General features: G+C 35.1%; 1 protein-coding gene across 1 annotated transcript; it reads left to right on the top strand.

The window, feature by feature from the left end:
* The first annotated feature begins 1,883 nt into the window (after nucleotides 1-1,883).
* On the top strand, nucleotides 1,884-21,775 carry LOC128157442 (uncharacterized). The gene is made up of 12 exons (XM_052819997.1): nucleotides 1,884-2,036; nucleotides 5,671-6,575; nucleotides 13,060-13,167; nucleotides 13,788-13,970; nucleotides 15,193-15,294; nucleotides 15,956-16,066; nucleotides 17,121-17,302; nucleotides 17,854-17,999; nucleotides 18,680-18,725; nucleotides 18,938-19,124; nucleotides 19,601-19,736; nucleotides 19,950-21,775. The coding sequence occupies exons 2-12, from the start codon at nucleotides 5,693-5,695 to the stop codon at nucleotides 19,999-20,001; spliced, it is 2,136 nt and encodes a 711-aa protein (XP_052675957.1). The 5' UTR covers nucleotides 1,884-2,036; nucleotides 5,671-5,692; the 3' UTR covers nucleotides 20,002-21,775.
* Nucleotides 21,776-21,933: the final 158 nt, after the last annotated feature.

Below are 21,933 nucleotides of genomic sequence, written 5' to 3'. Positions count from 1 at the left end.
AATGATTCCTTATTCCTTAAATAGTTCATTTGGATTCCTAGATCAGAATTTTGGTCTTTAAATACCGGGGATAAAGATCTAATTGCTTTCCTCAACATAGTGAAAACAATTCATAAAGAACGTTAATTACTGCGTTATTCTTTAACACTTCATAATGCAACTCGCCTATGCCGCTTGGTTTCCCATTTTTAGCTTATTTAAACCGCAACTTCTTTTACCTTGTCTACGTCAAGTCCGCGTTTCAGGAAAGTGGTGGTGAGGTAGGATATATGGACGTATTCTTTTCTATTTCAACTTTTTGTGCCATCTCATGTACCTTGAAATCTTTGTTACTATCGCTGCTTAGTTTAATTATTAACATTATTGGTTAAAATAAAGAGTTGGCGTAAGTTACTTCAAAATATAACTGAACTGTTTCTTAGAAGTCTCATGTATGCCAGTTGAACTTCAGACTTAAATTATATGTTTTCACATACACCTAAAGAACCGGGGCGCACAATAAGGCGTTGTATATCCCCCGCTCGGAGCAATGAAGACGAAAGAATTTCAATTCAAGTTAGAATATTAATTTTTGACTTGTATGCATTGTTTTCATTATAAATTTCACGATGGAAGTCAATATTGTGCTTTCATTCTATAAACACGACAGGTATTGGTTTCCAAATTAAGTTGCACAACGTTTTTTGTTTAAATCTTGGATCATTCACTGTTCTTAATCGCAAAATTAGGTGTGAATGGGTCCTGACTCCATCCTTAAAGTACTTTTATTTGAAGAATAAGTTTATTTTGTTTTTTATTAATGATTTATTAAAATGGAGTCTAGACCCATCATGGGTCAAATTTGTGATTTTCACCAAAAAAGTTTTACTTTATTAGTTATTGTCAAAGAGTTTAATTTATTCACCCTTACTCTTGTGTGTCAACGTAGCTCACTGTGATAGGCGGAGGCTCGTAGTCCATCTTTCTCCATGGAGAGGGTGTTCGAATCGTATAGACGGCGTTCTATTTTTGTTTATTCATTTACCTTTAAGTAAAATGTGTTTTGCTTTTTATTGATTTTGAGAAAAATATCCAATACCATTTATGTAATGACAACAATTACGTAATGTTCATGTTCTGTATTTACAATGTCGGATAAAAATAGCGCTAGGCCTAGCACAGATCATGCTGTAATGCCTAGAAAGCATCAAATAAAACAAAGGAAATAACTACCAAGTACATGTATTATTATATATTATTTATTTGTCAGAGAGTGCAGTTCTATATTATACATGTTCATGTACTGATGCACCGTTTCAAATGTAAAGATTTTGTATATGTTCATATGCCATTTCAAAGTCAAAGTGGGTACGGGGGATTTGTAAGGCCTTGTTCGCTCTTGTCCTTTTTAGTGGATAAAAAAGTGCACGCTCTAATAGGCAAGCTCAAGTTCAGTTTATTCTGTCAAACCAAATAGTTTTGCATAAGAGAAACATAGATTTATAGAATGCACAAAAATATAAATCGGTAGAAAAATACTTTCATGTACATTGTCATACAGGAAAAAGATATGCGTAAAAAAAATGACATATGATAGAATCAATACTTAAGATCGTGGTATAAATTTACTGATGAAGGATCAAAATAGGAAAACAATTTGGCAGAAAATATATGCTTTGCATAGGCTGTAAGAATTGGCGATTATTTGATAAACTCATATTCATTTTAAGGTATAGCTCCTATTAAATACTGAACGTACTGAACGAACAATTTATATTTACAAAAGTCAATTGTGATTTAATAAATCAAGGGACTGTGATGTTATGTTTTCTGAAGTTATAGCGATGCAAAATCCATTGAGACACACGACATTATACAGTACAGCGATAGGTTTTTTTTTAGTCCTTTTCTCGCTCGTGAAATTGATTTTTCCACTTGCGAAACTGGTTCCCTTAATCTATAATGTTAAAAAGATGAATAAACATTCCAAATAAAACCAGGAAGCTCGCTCGATTTAATCGACAGACGACGAATCACTCAGTTGGAAAACGAAAGAGGTAGGAACGGGGATTAGGATTTTATTAACGACATTTTGTATACAAATGACCATATTTGATTAGAACTGATTAGATAATATGTAGACTATATATGTTCTAACAGTTTATGGAAATGATTTCTCTTTTGTTTACATTTTCCCTTAAGTGTTTACAATACGTCTGTTAGTCTAAAAGTAAAGCAAGATGGATGATATCGTTCGAAATACTGTGCTTAATTGGGCCCAGGACCTCCTGATCAGCCATGTCTTGAAGAAATAGAATGTGTTCATAGGTTGATGTATTTTGTTATTATTCCCTGTATCCTTGAACGTTATGCTTTGGTACTGCTATATTTCTTCAATCAAACACTGAATAAAAACGTTTTCCCCTAAAATGGATTTGTTGACATTCCACCGGTAAATTTCATTATTGATTAAATAAATACATAGAATGCACGGATCCCAAACTTTTTCAGTGGTGGTGGGGGTCAAGAGAAAATTTTGTTGGCCGGGAAGTGTGGGGGGTGGGGTGGGGATGGGTCTTATTTTTTTCTCATATTATTAGTGTGAATGTTATACCAGTGTATTTATTTTTTTCAGGGGGAATTGAACTGTCACCCGTGATCCCCCTATAGCTCTGGTCATGAATGGGTGGTCAATAATAATGAATAAAAAATTTGCAAGTCTTAGAAATTTATTTCATTTTTTAAATTTTAATTATAATATAAAACAGGGACTTGCTTTTCTGTTAAATCAATGAAATGATAATATGATCTGACACTCCAGATCACCACTCTGTGGCTTACTTATCTCTGTTCCTGATGACATGATGGTATGATCTGACACTCCAGATCACCACTCTGTGGCTTAGTTCTCTCTGTTCCTGATGACATGATGGTATGATCTGACACTCCAGATCACCACACTGTGGCTTAGTTCTCTCTGTTCCTGATGACATGATAGTATGAACTGACACTCCAGATCACCACTCTGCGGATTACTTCTCTCTGTTCCTGATGACATGATGGTATGATCTGACACTCCAGATCACCACACTGTGGCTTAGTTCTCTCTGTTCCTGATGACATGATGGTATGAGCTGACACTCCAGATCACCAGTCTGTGGTTTACTCTCTGTTCCTGATGACATGATGGTATGATCTGACACTCCAGATCACCAGTCTGTGGTTTACTCTCTGTTCCTGATGACATGATAGTATGAACTGACACTCCAGATCACCACTCTGCGGATTACTTCTCTCTGTTCCTGATGACATGATGGTATGATCTGACACTCCAGATCACCACACTGTGGCTTACTCTCTGTTCCTGATGACCTGATGGTATGATCTGACACTCCAGATCACCAGTCTGTGGTTTACTCTCTGTTCCTGATGACATGATGGTATGATCTGACACTCCAGATCACCAGTCTGTGGTTTACTCTCTGTTCCTGATGACCTGATGGTATGATCTGACACTCCAGATCACCACACTGTGGCTTACTTCTCTCTGTTCCTGATGACATGATAGTATAAGCTGACACTCCAGATCACCAGTCTGTGGTTTACTCTCCGTTCCTGATGACATGATGGTATGATCTGACACTCCAGATCACCAGTCTGTGGTTTACTTCTCTCTGATCCTGATGACATGATAGTATGAGCTGACACTCCAGATCACCAGTCTGTGGTTTACTCTCTGTTCCTGATGACATGATGGTATGATCTGACACTCCAGATCACCAGTCTGTGGTTTACTCTCTGTTCCTGATGACATGATAGTATGAACTGACACTCCAGATCACCACTCTGCGGATTACTTCTCTCTGTTCCTGATGACATGATGGTATGATCTGACACTCCAGATCACCACACTGTGGCTTACTCTCTGTTCCTGATGACCTGATGGTATGATCTGACACTCCAGATCACCAGTCTGTGGTTTACTCTCTGTTCCTGATGACATGATGGTATGATCTGACACTCCAGATCACCAGTCTGTGGTTTACTCTCTGTTCCTGATGACATGATAGTATGAACTGACACTCCAGATCACCACTCTGCGGATTACTTCTCTCTGTTCCTGATGACATGATGGTATGATCTGACACTCCAGATCACCACACTGTGGCTTACTCTCTGTTCCTGATGACCTGATGGTATGATCTGACACTCCAGATCACCAGTCTGTGGTTTACTCTCTGTTCCTGATGACATGATGGTATGATCTGACACTCCAGATCACCAGTCTGTGGTTTACTCTCTGTTCCTGATGACCTGATGGTATGATCTGACACTCCAGATCACCACACTGTGGCTTACTTCTCTCTGTTCCTGATGACATGATAGTATAAGCTGACACTCCAGATCACCAGTCTGTGGTTTACTCTCTTTTACTGATGACATGATGGTATGATCTGACACTCCAGATCACCAGTCTGTGGTTTACTTCTCTTTGATCCTGATGACATGATGGTATGATCTGACACTCCAGATCACCACACTGTGGCTTAGTTCTCTCTGTTCCTGACGACATGATGGTATGATCTGACACTCAAGATCACCACACTGTGGATTACTTCTCTGTGTTCCTGATGACATGATAGTATGATCTGACACTCCAGATCACCACACTGTGGCTTACTTATCTCTGTTCCTGATGACATGATAGTATGAGCTGACACTCCAGATCACCAGTCTGTGGTTTACTCTCTGTTCCTGATGACATGATGGTATGATCTGACACACCAGATCACCAGTCTGTGGTTTACTTCTCTCTGATCCTGATGACATGATGGTATGATCTGACACTCCAGATCACCACTCTGTGGATTACTTCTCTCTGTTCCTGATGACCTGATGGTATGATCTGACACTCCAGATCACCACACTGTGGATTACTTCTCTCTGTTCCTGATGTCATGATGGTATGATCTGACACTCCAGATCACCACACTGTGGCTTAGTTCTCTCTGTTCCTGATGACATGATGGTATGATCTGACACTCCAGATCACCACACTGTGGCTTACTTATCTCTGTTCCTGATGACATGATGGTATAATCTGACACTCCAGATCACCAGTCTGTGGTTTACTCTCTTTTACTGATGACATGATGGTATAATCTGTCTATATGATAGAAGTTTGGTTTGCTACTTTCTGAATGTTTATTTTCATCAGATCAAAGTTCAAACATAGACATAATTTGACCTTTTAGTGTATTATCTGATGCAAATAAATCACCAAGTGATTTTAGTGATATAAATCCATGATAATTTATAAGTATTTGTTAGCATTATATCTGTTTTGAGGACCACAAAAATCATTTATATACCAGGTACTAGTATAGCAATTAATCAACATTTATTTATCCCCAGTGGAGGATGCACAGAGGTTCAATTACATAAGTGAAATAAAGCCATTTCCTTCAATTAAAATTCCACTTAAAAGGAATGTACATATTTAAATCACATATTTACATGTACCTAAACCTTTACCAAAGTGATTCATTAACAAGTTTCATTTTAAGTATGAAAGGAATTGTAATTGAAATAAATGCATGAAGATGTCCTCAGATTTTTTTATGTTTACATTTGAGAATTTTATTACTGCTTAGAAACATCAGTTACAGAATTTTGTTTCCTGAATTCCAGTTTGACCATGTAATACTCAGCAATGGCAGGAACAGCTCATGGCTCATCACGTATTAGTGAGGCATTCGCCTTTCTGAAGGAATATCAGCAAGGTACAGTATTTGATGAAACCAAAACTGAAGACTTTCCTAGTGGCAGGGCTCCTAACGGTGTGGTTAATGCCTACAAAGGACTTCCTGGAAACCACCATAGAAACGGTTGTAATGGATGTTTGAAGATGGATGAACATTCTTCTGATCCAAACAGTCAGAGACATGACTTAAAAACAGTAACTAAAAATGATCCCATAAACTGTTTAAAAAATCATTGTAATTCTCCAGACTCAAAGGCCAATGGACAGATGAGAAATGATAGAAAGGTTTCCACGAAAGAAGAGATAAAAGTTGAAGAATCGAGTCAAAAATTGAACTCAAGTGGTGCTTCTGACAATTCTTACTCCTTGTTTGATAAGGAAAATTGTTCAGAAGATGGAAAGGTTTTGATGAGGAAAAAGTCCTCGAAAGTGGGCAAGGATGAGACAAAGACGAATCACATGGTGTCTGGTTCTTGTCAAACAGAGGCTGAACCGACAATTGGACGTCCAGTCGAGGTTGTGAGTGATATCTTCCATTTCTTAACAGAGACGGAAGGGGAACTTAATGGCAACGGTCGTGAGAGTGGAATTCCTCGACCGGGAAATGAAGATAAAATTTTCAATAAACTTCTGATTATTGATGAAACTCAAGAGAAACACAAAGAACAGAGTGGGAATTCCAGTGTCGGGCACTTCAATGGCTGTATAACAGACGGCGTGTGTAATACAGACGGTCCAAACATTGAGTCGGACAGAAACAGTCCTAAACCACAGGGGAATGTGACTGATCACTCTATGGAGAATTCAGAGGATTCCTCAGATGATGACACAGGTAATTAAAATTAATGTAGATTGTGAATATTTCTTGAATTTCGCTTTGTTTATGGTATAAAAAATTTTCCTTGGAATTTAAAGAAAATTTTGAAATAATGCATCTAGAACCATGTGATCTTTGGTTCCCACATGCAGTAAGCATGAAATTTAGAAGAATCATCATGACATTAACAATAAACTGTAAAATTCCATGCAGTGATTTTATGAAACTTCATTTACAATATCTACATTGGGCTAGGTAATTGTTGCTAAGGACACTATTATATCATAGTATAGTAATTGTTAATGAGATATACAGAATGAATCAAAATTGTTTCTAAGCTGGAAGTGACTTGTGAATCTTTTGTCTTAGATTGACAAACAGACCCCTCCCCACTCTGTCCCTGACCATCACCTCCTCCCTCCCCCTACCCCAACACATCCACTATGTGTCTGAAAACATTCTGAAGGTAATAAAATTGTACTGTTAAGTTCATATAAGGATGATCATTCTCAGTACTTGGGTAACTCATGGCAACAGGATTATAATTTCAAGGAAGAATGGTCAATATCACCACTTTATTTGAAATGTTTTGGTCTTATTTAGAACATAACCCAGTTATTCAGCCAATCAAATGTCCTAATTTCTCGCTAAGATTGCAGTCTTCATATTGAAAATTTTTTCTTTTTCTCGCCCATTCTTCATGACGAAGATTTCTCTTTCAACTGTACAATCAGTTGTCATTTAAACATTTATTGCCATTGTCTGGGAAAGAACTATATTTATATTCAAGATCAAATGTTAAGGTCATCATATATTCAGTTTGAAATTTTCATTGACTTAAAACCCTGTAGAATATAGACTATACTATGTAAAGTATGGAAACCAGTCATACAAATGATACACAGGTTGCTTTGAAATGACAAGATGAAGAACCTCATTTAATTCAGAGTTAATGACTATAGGTTGGATGCTTGACAGAAATAAAATGTTGAACTCTATAACACAATTTATTCCAATATTCTAGCTATGAGTGCTCTGAAGTTTAACTAATGTTAAGATATGTGCATACCCCAACCAAACAAAGTTGGGGGGGGGGGTTACTTAGGTATCATCTTGTCCATCTGTCCATCCTTCCATCCATCCATCTGTCTGTCAATCTGTCTGTGCAATGGTGTCTGGTCCATATCTTTCTCATGGAGGAACATTTGAAGTTCTTACTTCACACAAAGATTTCTTATGACCTGAGGGTGTGTCATGATTTTGACCCTAGGCCATTTGGGCAAGTTCAAGGTCACTGGAAGAAAAAGTTCATAATTTGGGTCTGCTCTATACCATTGTTATGGAGAACATTGGAAGTTCTTACTTCACCTAAAGATTACTTATGACCTGAGGGTTTGTCACGATTTGACCCAGGGTCATTTGGGCAGGTTAATTAAAGGTCACTGTAAGAAAAGGTTCATAATTTGTGTACCTGTAATTTGTATGTGCTCTATACCTTTCTTATGGAGATACATTGCAAAGTCTTACTTCACATAATTTAAACATTGCTCATGACCTGAGGGTGTGTCATAAACTTGACCCAGAGTCAGTTATGCAAGTTAAAGGTCATTGTTAAAAGATGCATAATTCCTGTATAGACTGTATCTTTTAATGAAAAATGATAAGATGCTAAATTTTTTCACAAAGATTGCTTGTGACCTGTTAATATGTCCCGACTTTGAGGCTTTGGTCATTTGTGCAAGTTCAAGGACACTTTAAGAAAAATGGTGCATCCAATACTTTTCAATAGAGAAATACCTGAGTTATATTTTTCTTAGCGGGGGTAATCATTTGTGAGCTTGCTTGCAGTACCTTTTGTTTGATCTGTAGTGCAGTTCAAAATGTTTAATACCAGTACATGTATTGCATGTCAAGATGACAACAACTATTTTATTAGAATAACCTGTGGGTCGACATCCGACACATTAAGGTTACTTTGTATATACCAGTAGCAATATACATTTTACATTGTACATTTATGTGCACATGAACCTTCCTCTCTGTGCTTATAAAATGTTTATTGTATAAAATAAGACTAGTACATTTACTAATATAATGGACTTGATTCAGTTTGTACTGGTCAGGAAGTCTTTTTAATCCTGTCAAACAGTGTGAAATCAGACTAATTGTTGATTTGCCAGTAAACTCCCATAACGACCAGTCATACATAAACTCACTATTCACAATGACTTCCTCGAGGATGTACTTGTTTAGTTATATGAATATAAACATAAATAAACGTAACACATCTTTGACAAAATGATATATGTTGGAAAGAAAGAAAATGGTGGTTGGTTTCTTGATGCATGTCAAGGGCTTTAAGATTTGGCTCTGGTGTTAAGCATGGCTGCTTCTTTGTTAAAAATCAAAATTATGTAAATTGTTTCATGCATAATGTATGAGTTTGTTGTCTTTTGGAAACATCAATGAATGATTACAAAAGCCAACACTGCACAAAGATAACTGTTAAGTTGGAATAAAAAGCTGACTGTTTGATGGGCTTTGTTTTAACTTACCTTTAAATTTCATGTTTCCCTGCATGTGTATTGATTTCATTAAGCAATGGTGCATGAATATCTAAGAAAATTATTACATCCATTCATGAACTAATCCCTTATATTCAATCAAATGGAAGATCCACAAAATAAACTCTTCTTCTGGTATTTATTATTTATGCAATAATTAAACATTTTTTTCATGAACTGCTCTGCTATTGTATGATGAATTACGAACCTACCAAAGCCATGATCCTTGAAAAATAATTTTATACCTAGAAATGTAGATTTTCCTTTTCTTTAAAATTTAAATGTTTTATGGGAGCAATTGCAGTTATAGAAATATAAATGCTACTAGTTATTATTAGGAAAATAAAGTGAAAGTCAAACTTCTACACATAACATTAGCTGTATCATCATGATGAAATGTTCTTGCAGATGTGCTGTATAATCAAAGTGGAAAAGGGTTTACTAAGCATGTGACATTTGTGGCTTAAATCATATTGTTGTGAAAATTGCGTACTGAGTGCACTACCTTATACATGTAGTTTGTAAGTGTGAGATCTTTCCTTCTTCATCAGAATTATTTTTCAGAAGGCTACAAATCTGAAAGGAGTGTATTTCTTAGAATTCTTAATATGCTCCAAAGTTGTGTGTATACCAGTTACAATAACTAACACTTTGTTAGAAAAACCATTACAACCTAAATTTTGTGAATGCACATAATGATGTTACACCTTAAATGTTCAATGGCATTATTGCCCACTAGTGCCTAGGTTTGCTGTGAGTGTCTGCCTCTCATGTACTTAGGGAGGAATCTCAATATCCATCAGACACTTTGCCTTTTGTGAGGGTCCAAGGAAGTTTTATGAATATAATGATTAGTAAAGAGAGAGAGAGAGAGAGAGAGAGATGTAGGTATCCAATGCTAACAATGATTTATATATTCAGTTAAACTTTATTATCTCGAACTAGATGGTACTGTTTAAAAACTTTGAGATATCTAAAATCATTTGGACATATCCATTGTATTCAAGATATCACTGTTTGAGATATTGAAGTTCAACCATACTTTACTGAAGATTCATTACTTTTGACTATTCCACATTGTATCAAATTGTGAGAATTCAAAATTGTGAGTCCTAAACTTTGGTTTTAATGTCAAATAGTTAAAAACAAAAGCATTTTATAATTAAGAGAGATCCTTCTTTCAAGTTTACATGGATAATAGATCCTTGCATATAATTAGGAAATTACTGACTGTATATGAGAAATATCAATGATTTGTATTAAAATTGAGATAATATAAACTCTGATTTTTTCAGAGAGAGAAGAGAGAGAGAGAGAGAGAGAGAGAGAGAGAGAGAGAGAAGAACCAGGGAGAGAGGGAAGGGCCAGGGAGAGAAAAAGAAGGAGTGGGACAAAATGATTTTTTATTAATTGTAATTGATCTATGAATGTTGAAATCAAAACCCAAAACAAATACTGAAGGAATGTATTCAATGACATTATATGAAGCTTTATCCATCACATATAACAGTTTTTAGTAAAGCACAATTTAACTGTTCCAACCTAGTTTATACTCATATAAATTTGGTAGCTATCAAGTCTATTCTTTATTAAAAAAATTTCTATCAATAAGTACAGAAATTAAGATCAGTTTGGCATTTTAATAACAAATATTGTTCAATAGCTTTGTCATGTTTATGCAGAATGATAATGCAAGTCATCATGATGTAGGGTAAAAGTCTATGCATCTATAAATAATTTTTTAGACAATCGAAAAGCATTGAAAACAGAACTTAAAGTTTTAAATTATTCAAATCACATCATTTAGTGACTTATGAAGCAAAAATATTTTCCTACAATCCCTGCAAAGTGATATGATATTTATCAATCGAGGTACAAGCCTCCAATTATTGCAGTGAATATTTCTGAGCAGTTTATAAGGAAATTCACCAATATAATTAGTTCAACACTTATGATCTTCTCTAGTTCAATTTCCTTTTTAATTAGATAGGATACAAACACTTTGTGTGTGTCGTAGCCCCTACCAGGAAGGTCATTTTCACCATTCTAGGATGCCATTTTATTATTCTACCTTAGATTATTTTTTTAAGCAAGTAGATACCGTTGGCTATCAAATATGTACATGCATGTACATGTGCATGATACTTAACTCATCAGAGATATAGACATTAACTTAATACCTGTTACTTAGGTGAGCAATATGGTCCATATGTTTGGAAAGTCATTTTACCAGTTAAGTTTTATTGATATAAGGATTATATTCAATGGTGACATGACGCATTACCATATTAAGTCATAGGGTTCAACATTGATTTTAGTGCAGCGATTCAATGATGAGAGTCCTTTACATGAGTTAACGCACCTTGGACCTTCTACTTTCTGACAGTATGGACAGCTTTTAGCTCAAAACCATCATAGACAAGTAAAATGCTGAAAAAAGAAGAAAATTGTCCATCATGTATAATTGCATTTACCTGGTATATATCACATGTACCTGGTTTGTATCATTCATTTGGTTAAATCTCATGTATATCTTTTTATGTACCATTCACGGGTGCTTCAGGACAGGATTGACCCCCCCCCATCCACACCCACCCCCAAGTAACTTTACTCTTTTTAAAAATAAATTATCCTTTTATGACATATTTCTAATCTAATTTATTCATTCATTGCCCCAAATTACCTAAAACAAACATTTTTTAAAAAATTGGACCCTCTATATGTAACATTATAATACAAGAAGGTTGCTAACATCTAGAATCAACAGAAGTAAGGATTTATCGCAAGGAAGATAACCTGTAACATTAATTTTTTATTTTCTCTTTTATGTCTTCTATTGTAATACACTCAGTATGAGTGCCTTCTTTTAGATTTTTCAGTACCCAAGAAGATAAAAAAGTTTTCAGTTCTTCACGGCTTGATTAGAATTCATACTTCTAATGAATTGTACTTTTTTCGAGGTTGCCATGCAATTTCATAAATCTCTTACCTTTTCATTGTTCTCATGTACACTCAGAACTTCTCTGTTTATGAGTGAAGTTATCTTCCTTGCGATAAACCCTCACTTCCATTGATTTTAAATGGATCGGTTCAAAACTTGCAACTTGTCGGTGAAAATTGTCCTAATTTACCCAATAAATGTATTTACACGGGCATGGCATGCAGATATTTAGTGAAGGGAATTACCGGGCTACGACATGAGGTCACTGTTTTGACTGGTAGATGTAGTTTGAAAATTGATAATACATGTTCAACAAATATTCATTGGCAGCGCCTCAGCTGGCAGACAAAGTTTAAAACCTTCTTATATTATATATGAAGAGGGTCTGATTTTTTTAAAAATGTTTGTTTTAGGTAATTTTATTCAATTAATATATAAATTAGATTAGAAATATGTCATAAAAGGATAATTTAATAAAAAAAAAAATAATTAAGTCCTGGGGGTCTATATACTTGGGGGGTGGGGGGGGGATGGAAAAGGGGGGGGGGGGTCGATCCTGTCCTCAAGCACCTGTGCTCTGTACATGTAAATGGTATCTGCTTAAATTAAAAACTGACTTGGTCAAGTATTTTGTCCCAATATCAAGAAAAAATTCCGAAACTTTAGCAGATCAGATTTGTATTTGCTTCACAGTGCAGAATACATCCTTACAGTTTCTATCTTACAAATAAAGAATTTATATCATCAATAGTGGTACCTCCCATTTCAGCATTTTTGGAATGACCTTGCCTTTAACCATGACCTGCAAGACATTAGACGCCCCTATTAAATTCTTTGTATAGAACTCTTTGGCTAATATCTGTGTAATGTACAGAGTTTATAAATGTAAAACCTTGATGACTTCATTGGTCAATAGTTATGAAGTGCAGTGATAGTACATAAATTTTTATGTAGACATTTGTATTTAGATATGTCTCTGATGTCACTATTTTAGGCATTTATAATGAGAGTTATCGAAAATCTGTATGGTTGTGTATGCCAGATGAAAAGTCACCCAACTTGCTCCAGTCATCCAGCATTGCAGAAGAGGAGCCAGAATCAGGTATGTAGAAAAACACAGACTGCAGTATGTTAAACTGGAATACTAGTAGCTGGGTACTGGAAGATAAAAAAGATGTGACACACATAGTTCAAAAGGTATCTTGATACGGAGAACTGTCCTTATAACATACTTTTACTGTCCATTAATAAACATCATAATTCATAAATAAATGTAACACCAAAAACAAGATTGCCCTCAGGGGAGAATTATTTACTATACTGTGCATCAAATAGACCAACTGGAGTCACCCCAAGTATGCCAGGAATGATTAGGGTGAATGCTACATGGGTCAAATCGTTTGGGGTGGACTAGGATATACATGTAGGTGTTATAAAAAAATGGACACAAAATTGCAAGCTGAGTTAGACCAATTAATTCAGGAGTTGAGAAGTATGTTTTTTTGAGCAAGTCAATATCTTTTATTATAGTAAATCTGTTGTACTTCGTAGTATAATTCAGTTACAGGTAATAAATGCTGCCAACCAAGTGACATACATGCTTTTTTAATTATGAAAATGCTAAAAATGTTATCATTGTTTGTAATATTTCAATTTTCAATGTGCATTTTTATGTTATGATTAGCTTGATGTGAATTGCATGCATGTTTGTGTTTTCTTCAGATGAAGTCTTTATTCGAGGCATTGAAACTAAACTACTAGAAAAATCTCACAAACGCACAGACTCTACAACAACTACTTGCTCGGAGAGTGAATTCAAACATGAATATCGCCTGCGACGTAAATGTATGGTGCATCGACATGACAGTCAACAAGAGTATCAGCGCATGTCTGCCAAAGTTTATGGTTAGTTTGCTTTTCAAGTCATTAATTTTAAGGAGTCAACTGCATTTCATTTTCCTCCCAATTTTCCTCAATTATCATTGTCAAAATTATAAGGGCCCCACTCTGCGGGTGCCCTATAGTGAGCGGGTTCCCTATAGTGATCAGTCTGTCTGTCCATCCTTCCATTCATCTGTCTGTCTGAGATCTCTTGACCAGAGCATATCTTCTGTTTCCTTGGCCAAATCTGGCTCATACTTCACACACAGAGTGCCTTTGCATAAAGGGTGTGCAGTGACCTTGAACCATGTTTCTAGATCGAAGCTGAAGGTCATAGCAGAATTATATGAAAATTCCTTGTTCGGAGCATATCTTCTCTCCCCTTGGTCCAATCTGGCTCAAACTTCACTCACAGAGTGCCTATGGTCAAAGAATGTGCAGTGACCTTGAATAAAGTTTGTAGGTCAAGGGTCAAGGTCATTGGATCATGCAAAAAAAAAAAATTCAGAGCATATATACTCACCACTTAGCCCTTTTTGGCTCAAGCTTCACATAAACAGAGCTTAAGAGTAAAGGGTGTGCAGTGACCTTGAACCAAGTTCTAAGGTCAAATCTGAAAAATCCTTGTCCGGAGCATATCTTTTCTCCCTTTGATCGAATCTGGCTCATATTTCACCCACAGAGTGCCTACAATCAAAGGGTGTGCAGTGACCTTGAATGATGTGTGTAGGTCAAGTGTCAAGGTCATATTGGATCACGCAAAATTCTTTTTTCAGAGCATATACTCTCCACTTGGCCCTATTTGGCTCCTATTCACAATAACAGAGCCTTTGGGTTAATGGCGTGCAGTGACTTTATAATATGAACCAAGTCAATGTGAAGATCATAGTAGATTTCTTTATAATCAGTTTTAGACTGTAGATTATTTCCCATTTGCTTAGTCTTGCTCAGGTTGAACAAAAATACCTGTATGTAAGGGGTAATGAGATTGAAATAAAAGTTTATTGCCAGCTGGAAAATTTCGAAGTTATAGGTCAAGGTCAAAGCAAATTTATCTTAAATACTTTTCATCTTATAGTCAATTATTTAAGCAGGGCCCTTTAAGATGGTCACCATCTCAATGTTGTCTAGTTTTTTTTTCAATGTTAAAATTGCTCATAAACTATTTTAAACTACAAGTACCAATATAAGGTTAACATGTGTATTTCTGAGCAGTTTTTAAGTGGGGCCTTCTGATTCTTTGTAGAACATGAACAGTTGGTTGTGATCTATAAGGATGGAAAAGATAGAGATTTTGGTCTCCATATCTTTGACAGTCATCCAGCATTTATAACAGAGGTTGACCATGGTAAGAGATATGTTGAATGATGTCATGCAGTATGCTTCAAACTATTTAATGAGCACTTTATTCTTGTCCATTGTGAATTATCCCCCTTTAATCTTGAATGAAAGATATCAAAAGTCACAAAGAATTTAAAACTTCAGGTTATACAGGACAACACCAATTGCTAAAATGTTATCAACCATAAATGACTTCTGCCTTAATATTGCAAATATCTGTAAATGTTCCCAGCTCTTCACATTACATTGAGAGTATACCATAGCCATTCTAGCATTTTATACATAAAGTCATTATATAAATACTGCTTAGCGGAGGTTGACAATGGTTTTTGAGGGGTGTCAATTTCAACTGTTATCCTACCAGACAGGCAGTATTTATTTTATTATACTGAATAACTTAATTTAAAAAAATAAATTACTGCTTTTATATAGGAATGACGTGAATTCTGCTGCAACAATTTGTTGTATTACCCTGTTGCCATGTGTGTTGTTAATGCTGAGGGTAACAGAACAGATTATAAACTGTGTCTAAACCAATCAGATTTCAGTATTTAACTTTAAAGTATAATGATAAAAATTACCACATCATTGCATCTGGAGGCCTGTATTTCAACAAAATGTTACGTACCATCTTATTAAAACTTGTTTTATTTTTCATGTTTCTGCAGGAAGTCCTGCCCAGAGAGCAGGTCTGAAGGCCGGCCAGGTTCTTCTGAGTGTCAACGGGGTCAACGTGCTGGAACTAAGTCATCAAGAAATCATCAAACTGGTGCAGAGAGGTAAACAAATGCTGGACATCAGAAATATATAATAATTGACATCAGAAATGGTCAAATTATTTGATTGACATTGAAAACGATCAAACTACTGGAATGACATCATAAATAATCAAATGATAATGACTAACATCAAAAGTAATCTAACTATGATAATTTTTCAAACTAATGAAGGTAAGTAAAATGATGGTTGAATGACATCATAGAATAGACCCCCTCACAGTAAATGATGGTTGAATGACATCTTAGAATAGACCCCCTCACAGTAAATGATGGTTGAATGACATCTTAGAATAGACCCCCTCACAGTAAATGATGGTTGAATGACATCTTAGAAAAGACCCCCACACAGTAAAAGATGGTTGAATGACATCTTAGAATAGACCCCCTCACAGTAAATGCGGTACTGCTCTTCTGCAGGGCAAAATGACATAGTTTGGTGAAATATGATGTAGCGTTGATTGTTTTATTGAATTAGTCATTTAATTATCTATCTACTAAAACTTTTGCAAAGTATGTAAATTTGCTCTGCAAGAGAGCAGCACCACAGTTAACATGAAGGGGTCTATTGTTTAACTGTTGCAATAAGGATATATATATGAATATACAAGTACATGTATATCAAACTACTGCATTAAGGTAAAATGTTGGTTGACATCAAAAAATTTATCAAATGCACAAATGGTTGGCATAAAGAAATTACATTTTAAACTAGTGCAGATATGTAAAGTGAATGATGATATTTGATGAAATATTATGCCTGAATATAGATTTATTAATACAGAATATAGATGTAATATAATTGCTGACATAAAGACATTGAACTAGTGCAAAAATGTAGTATAGAATATAGATTTAATATACCAGTAATTGTTGATATCAAAATATTGAGCTAGTGCAGAAAGGTAATATTATTCATTAAAATTTTATGATGCATTAGTATATATTTACATAAAGTTGATTATTACTGAATTATTAGTTTTTAGAAATGATATCATACAGACTTATTCATTATAAGTGTGTTCGTTATAACCGTGTTTTTCTGTTCAAAAATTAGATTCCAACATCGTAAAGTTGGAGGTGGCGTCCAGCGACGTCCATTATGTACGGAACCAGCAGACACCGGTGATGAGTGGCTACATGTACAAACAGAGTAACTCCACGTTCGTCAAGAACTGGAGGCGCCGTTACTTCGTCCTCAGATTCGACAACTGCCTCTACTACTACAAAGGAGAACAGGTAGGGTATGGTGAACAATGCATGACATAGGGTCAACTTCTGTGTTCTGACTACTTGTAAACGTGATGGTCAGACTGGATGGAATACAGGTGTCAGGTAGCTTAGTTGGTAGAGCACCCAACTAGAGATTCAGGGGGCCTGGGTTTGAATCTGGGTCCGCATTGTTTCTCACATCCTGTTACACAAGACTGCTTGATTACACAGTGTTAAATTGAAAATACCGGTACTTCAAATGTACATTCGACACAACTGAGTAGCTTTACTGGTACATGTATCTTAAATTGATATTTGTAGTTACCTTATTTGAAGATTTTCTGAAAATACTGTGAACAGTCCTATATCCTTCGATCGGTCTGATTCTTGCCATCAGACCTACGAACTTTTCAAAGAAAAATCTTGTAACCTAAAGTTTCAATGTCAAATGTGACTATGAATTTTAATCATCAAGTTCAAGGTCAAATTATCATAAGGAACAAATCACTACAAGTATCAAATATGGACAGATGATCAAACAAGTGTCTTACAAATGTATTTTGCTTTGTTATTTCTAGGATCAAGATCCTCTTGGTGCCATTCCTCTTCTAAACTACATAGTCTCAAAACAGACCGACTCAAGCAGGGAACACTATTTCAAAGCGGAGAAGTTTGGAGCTCGCACTTACTACTTTATCGCTGACAGCAGAGTAGAAATGATCAAGTAAGTCAAAGAAATTACAGCTAGATCACAGACACAGAAAGTCCCACTTGATCCGCTAGCATATCTCAAACACTGATATCTCGAATACAGTGGATAAGTCGAAGTGATTTTAAGTCCCAACCACTTATTTTTTAAGTATTTTACCCTCAATATCTCGATTACTCTGATATCTCATAGTTTTTAAACAGTCCCATCAAGTTTGAGATAACGAAGTTTGACTGCATGTATGTTAATCCAAAATTAAATGAGACCATAAATCTAATTAATAAACTGGTATATGTTACTCCAAAATAAAATTAGACCATATCTAAATGACTGCCTTATTGTAGTATTAATGAGTAATTGTATTATGAAGAGATAGAAAAATTCATAAGTATAATTGATTTAAAAAATTGCCCCTGCCTGTACCTTTGGAAGTATAACCCTACCCACCATGACCTTCAAACAAACACAGAATCAGTGTCGTTTAGCAGCTAAAGAAAATGCCTGATCCAAGTAAACAACACAAATAAGCAACCTTGGTAGGGTTTGAATTTTGAACCCTGCCCTCTCCAGTCAATGATGATCATTTTGAGATGTACATTGAAATATGGATGTAAATATCTTGAAATGTTGATCATAAGGTAATGACTTTTTTGTCACACCAGTATATAACAGGGTGCATTGTTATTTCATTGTAGATGGGTTTCATCTTTGAATGAGGCTGCAACCCGAGCTAAAGAAAAGGTCAGGATACTGCAAACCAACTTTTAAATGTTTTAGAGAAAAATTTAGCCAACTTTGAGAGCAACTTCTTAAAACAAGCATTTCATAATAGCCAACAATCCTCGTTCAATCAGTATTGACCACAAGCTTAAAATAAGTGCCTTGTTTTCCTAGCTAGACATAGAGAGTATGTGTAGTACCCTGTTATTTACAACTGACTGTCTGGATTTCAGAAGGATGCATGGATGGATGTGACAGCCTCTAATGTAGGACTTCCTGCTCTGGATATAAAAAAGCCGGACTGCTTCGGATACCTGTCCAAGTGTGGTCGTACCGTCAGGACTTGGAGAAAGAGATACTGTGTGCTGAAGGACGCATGTATCTACTATTACAAAAACATCAACTCTTCCAGCGCACAAGGTAAAATTCTATGTCTTTAATATCAACTTGTTTAAAAAAATATCTTTCTTAGTGCAAAAGATATTGCTAATGAATTAAAATATTTTGTTTAATTGCCTTATGATATTATATTCCTCTATGAATGAATGAAATAATTAATTAATTAAGCTAGATCACAGATAAAGTTCAGAGCATTTTGTATATCTAGAAAATGATATGGAAACCACCAAGATGATTAATAGTTTTAAGGAGGCTAGTCGGTCAACAAATTAGCCTTCAGATCTTACTTCAATTTTAAGATATGATCTTTTTAGCAATAATCTTTTATTTAGTATTGAAAAAGTCCATATATTTTACCTTTTAAATTTGAGAATTTTCCTATATAGTTAAATAGAGCTCTTTTTGTTTTTAAAGGAGATCAATACAGTCTAACAGTGACCATGACCATCGATCCCTCTTAATCAAAAATAATATCCTTTCTTTTGAATCAACAATAGGGATGGCACATCTCCATGGTTACAAGGTTGAAAACATGACCAGCTCCCTGAGGAAACATGGCTTTGTCCTCCGGCCCCCCGAGCCTCAGATGAGGACCTTCAGCTTCTGTGCAGAGAATGAGACCCACAAAGAAAGGTAACATTTCTTGAAAACATAGGTATTGCCTTTGCTGGAGTTTGAACTCAGGTCCTCTGGCATACAGATCCAGCACTTTTTCTGATCAAACTGAAGAGCTAGTAGGAATGTCCTATACCTGACTCTATGGCATAAGAGTACCAGTATGTAATTTCAGTCTTGAATAGAACCACCATAATGTATATTTGTTTAGTACTTTTTTTGGTTTTTCAGGTGGATGGCAGCTCTAGAAAAGTCAATCCAGCGATGGATAAAAGTGGATTAATGAAAGAATTTATGCGTCTTCTAGAAAACCTAGACATTATTACAATCAAAGCTTTAGTTTTGTTGCAAATTCTTCTTGCTACATGGTGCTGATGTTTAGTTTAAATGAAAGGACTTTATAAATGCAATTTTTCCCAAAAGAAACATGCAAGGGTATTGTGTGAAATATTGTTTATTTCATAACAAATCAGAAAATTTGAATGGCCTACCTGTATTTAAAAATCATGTCCTGAGTTCTGTAAGGACATAGAATGGAGGGGGTGACATCAATTTGTAAGCAGTTTGTGTCTTGACTGGCTGAATTAATTTTGTGACAATCAATGAAAAAATGACTGTTGCTTTACATATACACATGTATCTATATCATTAAGAAGGCATTATTAAGAGAGTCAGATGGTCAGGTCAATTGTGTACTTGGTATCATCATCTTGGTTTTACCTACAGTGTAATTTTAGTTCACCTACAGTCTAGGATGACTTATTGCAATTACTCCCTGGATGTCATGAATCATCCATCGTGGAAAAAATACTGTGTACATGTATTTTATTTGGCTGTATTTTCTACGTAGCTTTTTTGTTTGAAACGGCTTCCACTAAATGAAGTGCATCGCTTAATGCCTTTCATATCTGTATAAGAAAAGGTACTTTCAGAAATATGCTAATTCAAATCCACGTCAATTTGCTGGAAAATAAATTTCCACATATTATCATTCACATTCAATGTAACATTAACATGCAGTGGTCTGAGAGGCTTCATTTGACGTCCATTGATGTTGTACATGGTTACATTGAATTGTATCATGACAAAGATTCTGATCTTTATATACCCATTGAGGATAACTGAGGATAACTGAAATTTTTGTAAAAAATTGAAGGTTGCTGAAGACATTGTGCTGAGAACCTTTTCCTTAAAACCAATGGATAATCACTTTATCTGGAAATGACGTTAATCAAATAAATGTTTAGTTTTCTTCTCAATTGCATGTCAATATTTGTGATGCAATCAAAACACTGCTTACTCAATAAGCACAAACTGATTGAAATAAAACCTACATATTCTTTTTTTTTTTTTTGCAATAAATATCATTAGGATAGTAAAAATAGCAATGATAGATAGTTTTTGAAAAAATAAAGAATAACAATATATGTGTTCTCCAAACTCATATCAATTATAACAATTATATAAATTATCATAATAAATGAATTATTGAACAAATGTGTTGCTCTTCTGATCTCGCCTAAGGTGACTGTAAAGATCCTTGAAGTTTATATTCAATGTTGTTTAAGTGATTTTTTTAAAGTGTTTTGTTACAGTTTGTGGCCATTTTGTTCTTTAACTGTTTGTTGTTTGTTTGTTAAAAAAATATATACTCAATTTAAGAAAAAATCTATCTTTAAGTTTGAATATATTTTGTTGTATAAAAGTTTACATCACTGTGTTGTTGATATACTGTAAATTCCATATATTATGCGAGTACATGTACTTAATTCTGCGATCCTGCTGGTTTGTATCAAATCGTGAGAATATAAAATCGCGAACGCTGAACTTTTCTCCTTATTTCTATTAGTTTTCAACTCTCAGAAAATGATGGTGAGATTTTAAAATCTGCGAAGGATGCTTCTCACGATTTTACGCGGATATTTATTCCTCGTGTTTAATTAGGAATTTACAGTACTTAATATGAGTTATTTATTCCTTTTTATGCCATGCATATGTAACACTATGGGCTTGGATATAACAAATATCATTATAAATTAATTTGTTGTGATTTTGAATTGTCATTTGTTCATTGTCAAGTACACTAGTAAATGGTTTTTGATCATGATAAAAAATTGTTCTGATCAACTTTCCATATTTTGCTCACCGGAGCTGAAAGCTCAAGTGAGCTTTCCTGATCACTTTTTGTCCGGCGTCCGTCCGTCTGCCCGTAAGT

This window comes from Crassostrea angulata, chromosome 1, assembly GCF_025612915.1.
Source record: "Crassostrea angulata isolate pt1a10 chromosome 1, ASM2561291v2, whole genome shotgun sequence".
Classification (NCBI taxonomy): domain Eukaryota; kingdom Metazoa; phylum Mollusca; class Bivalvia; order Ostreida; family Ostreidae; genus Magallana; species Magallana angulata.
Note: the sequence above shows the minus strand (reverse complement) of the source record. Positions and strands in the feature narration are given on the sequence as shown.

Bases quoted from the DNA above. Each gene is read 5' to 3' on its own strand.
- LOC128157442 (XM_052819997.1), top strand. From the start codon at position 5,693: ATGGCAGGAACAGCTCATGGCTCATCACGTATTAGTGAGGCATTCGCC. The intron at 16,067-17,120 runs GTAAACAAATGC...TTCAAAAATTAG, and splicing joins CATCAAACTGGTGCAGAGAG to ATTCCAACATCGTAAAGTTG. The intron at 17,303-17,853 runs GTAGGGTATGGT...TGTTATTTCTAG, and splicing joins ACTACTACAAAGGAGAACAG to GATCAAGATCCTCTTGGTGC.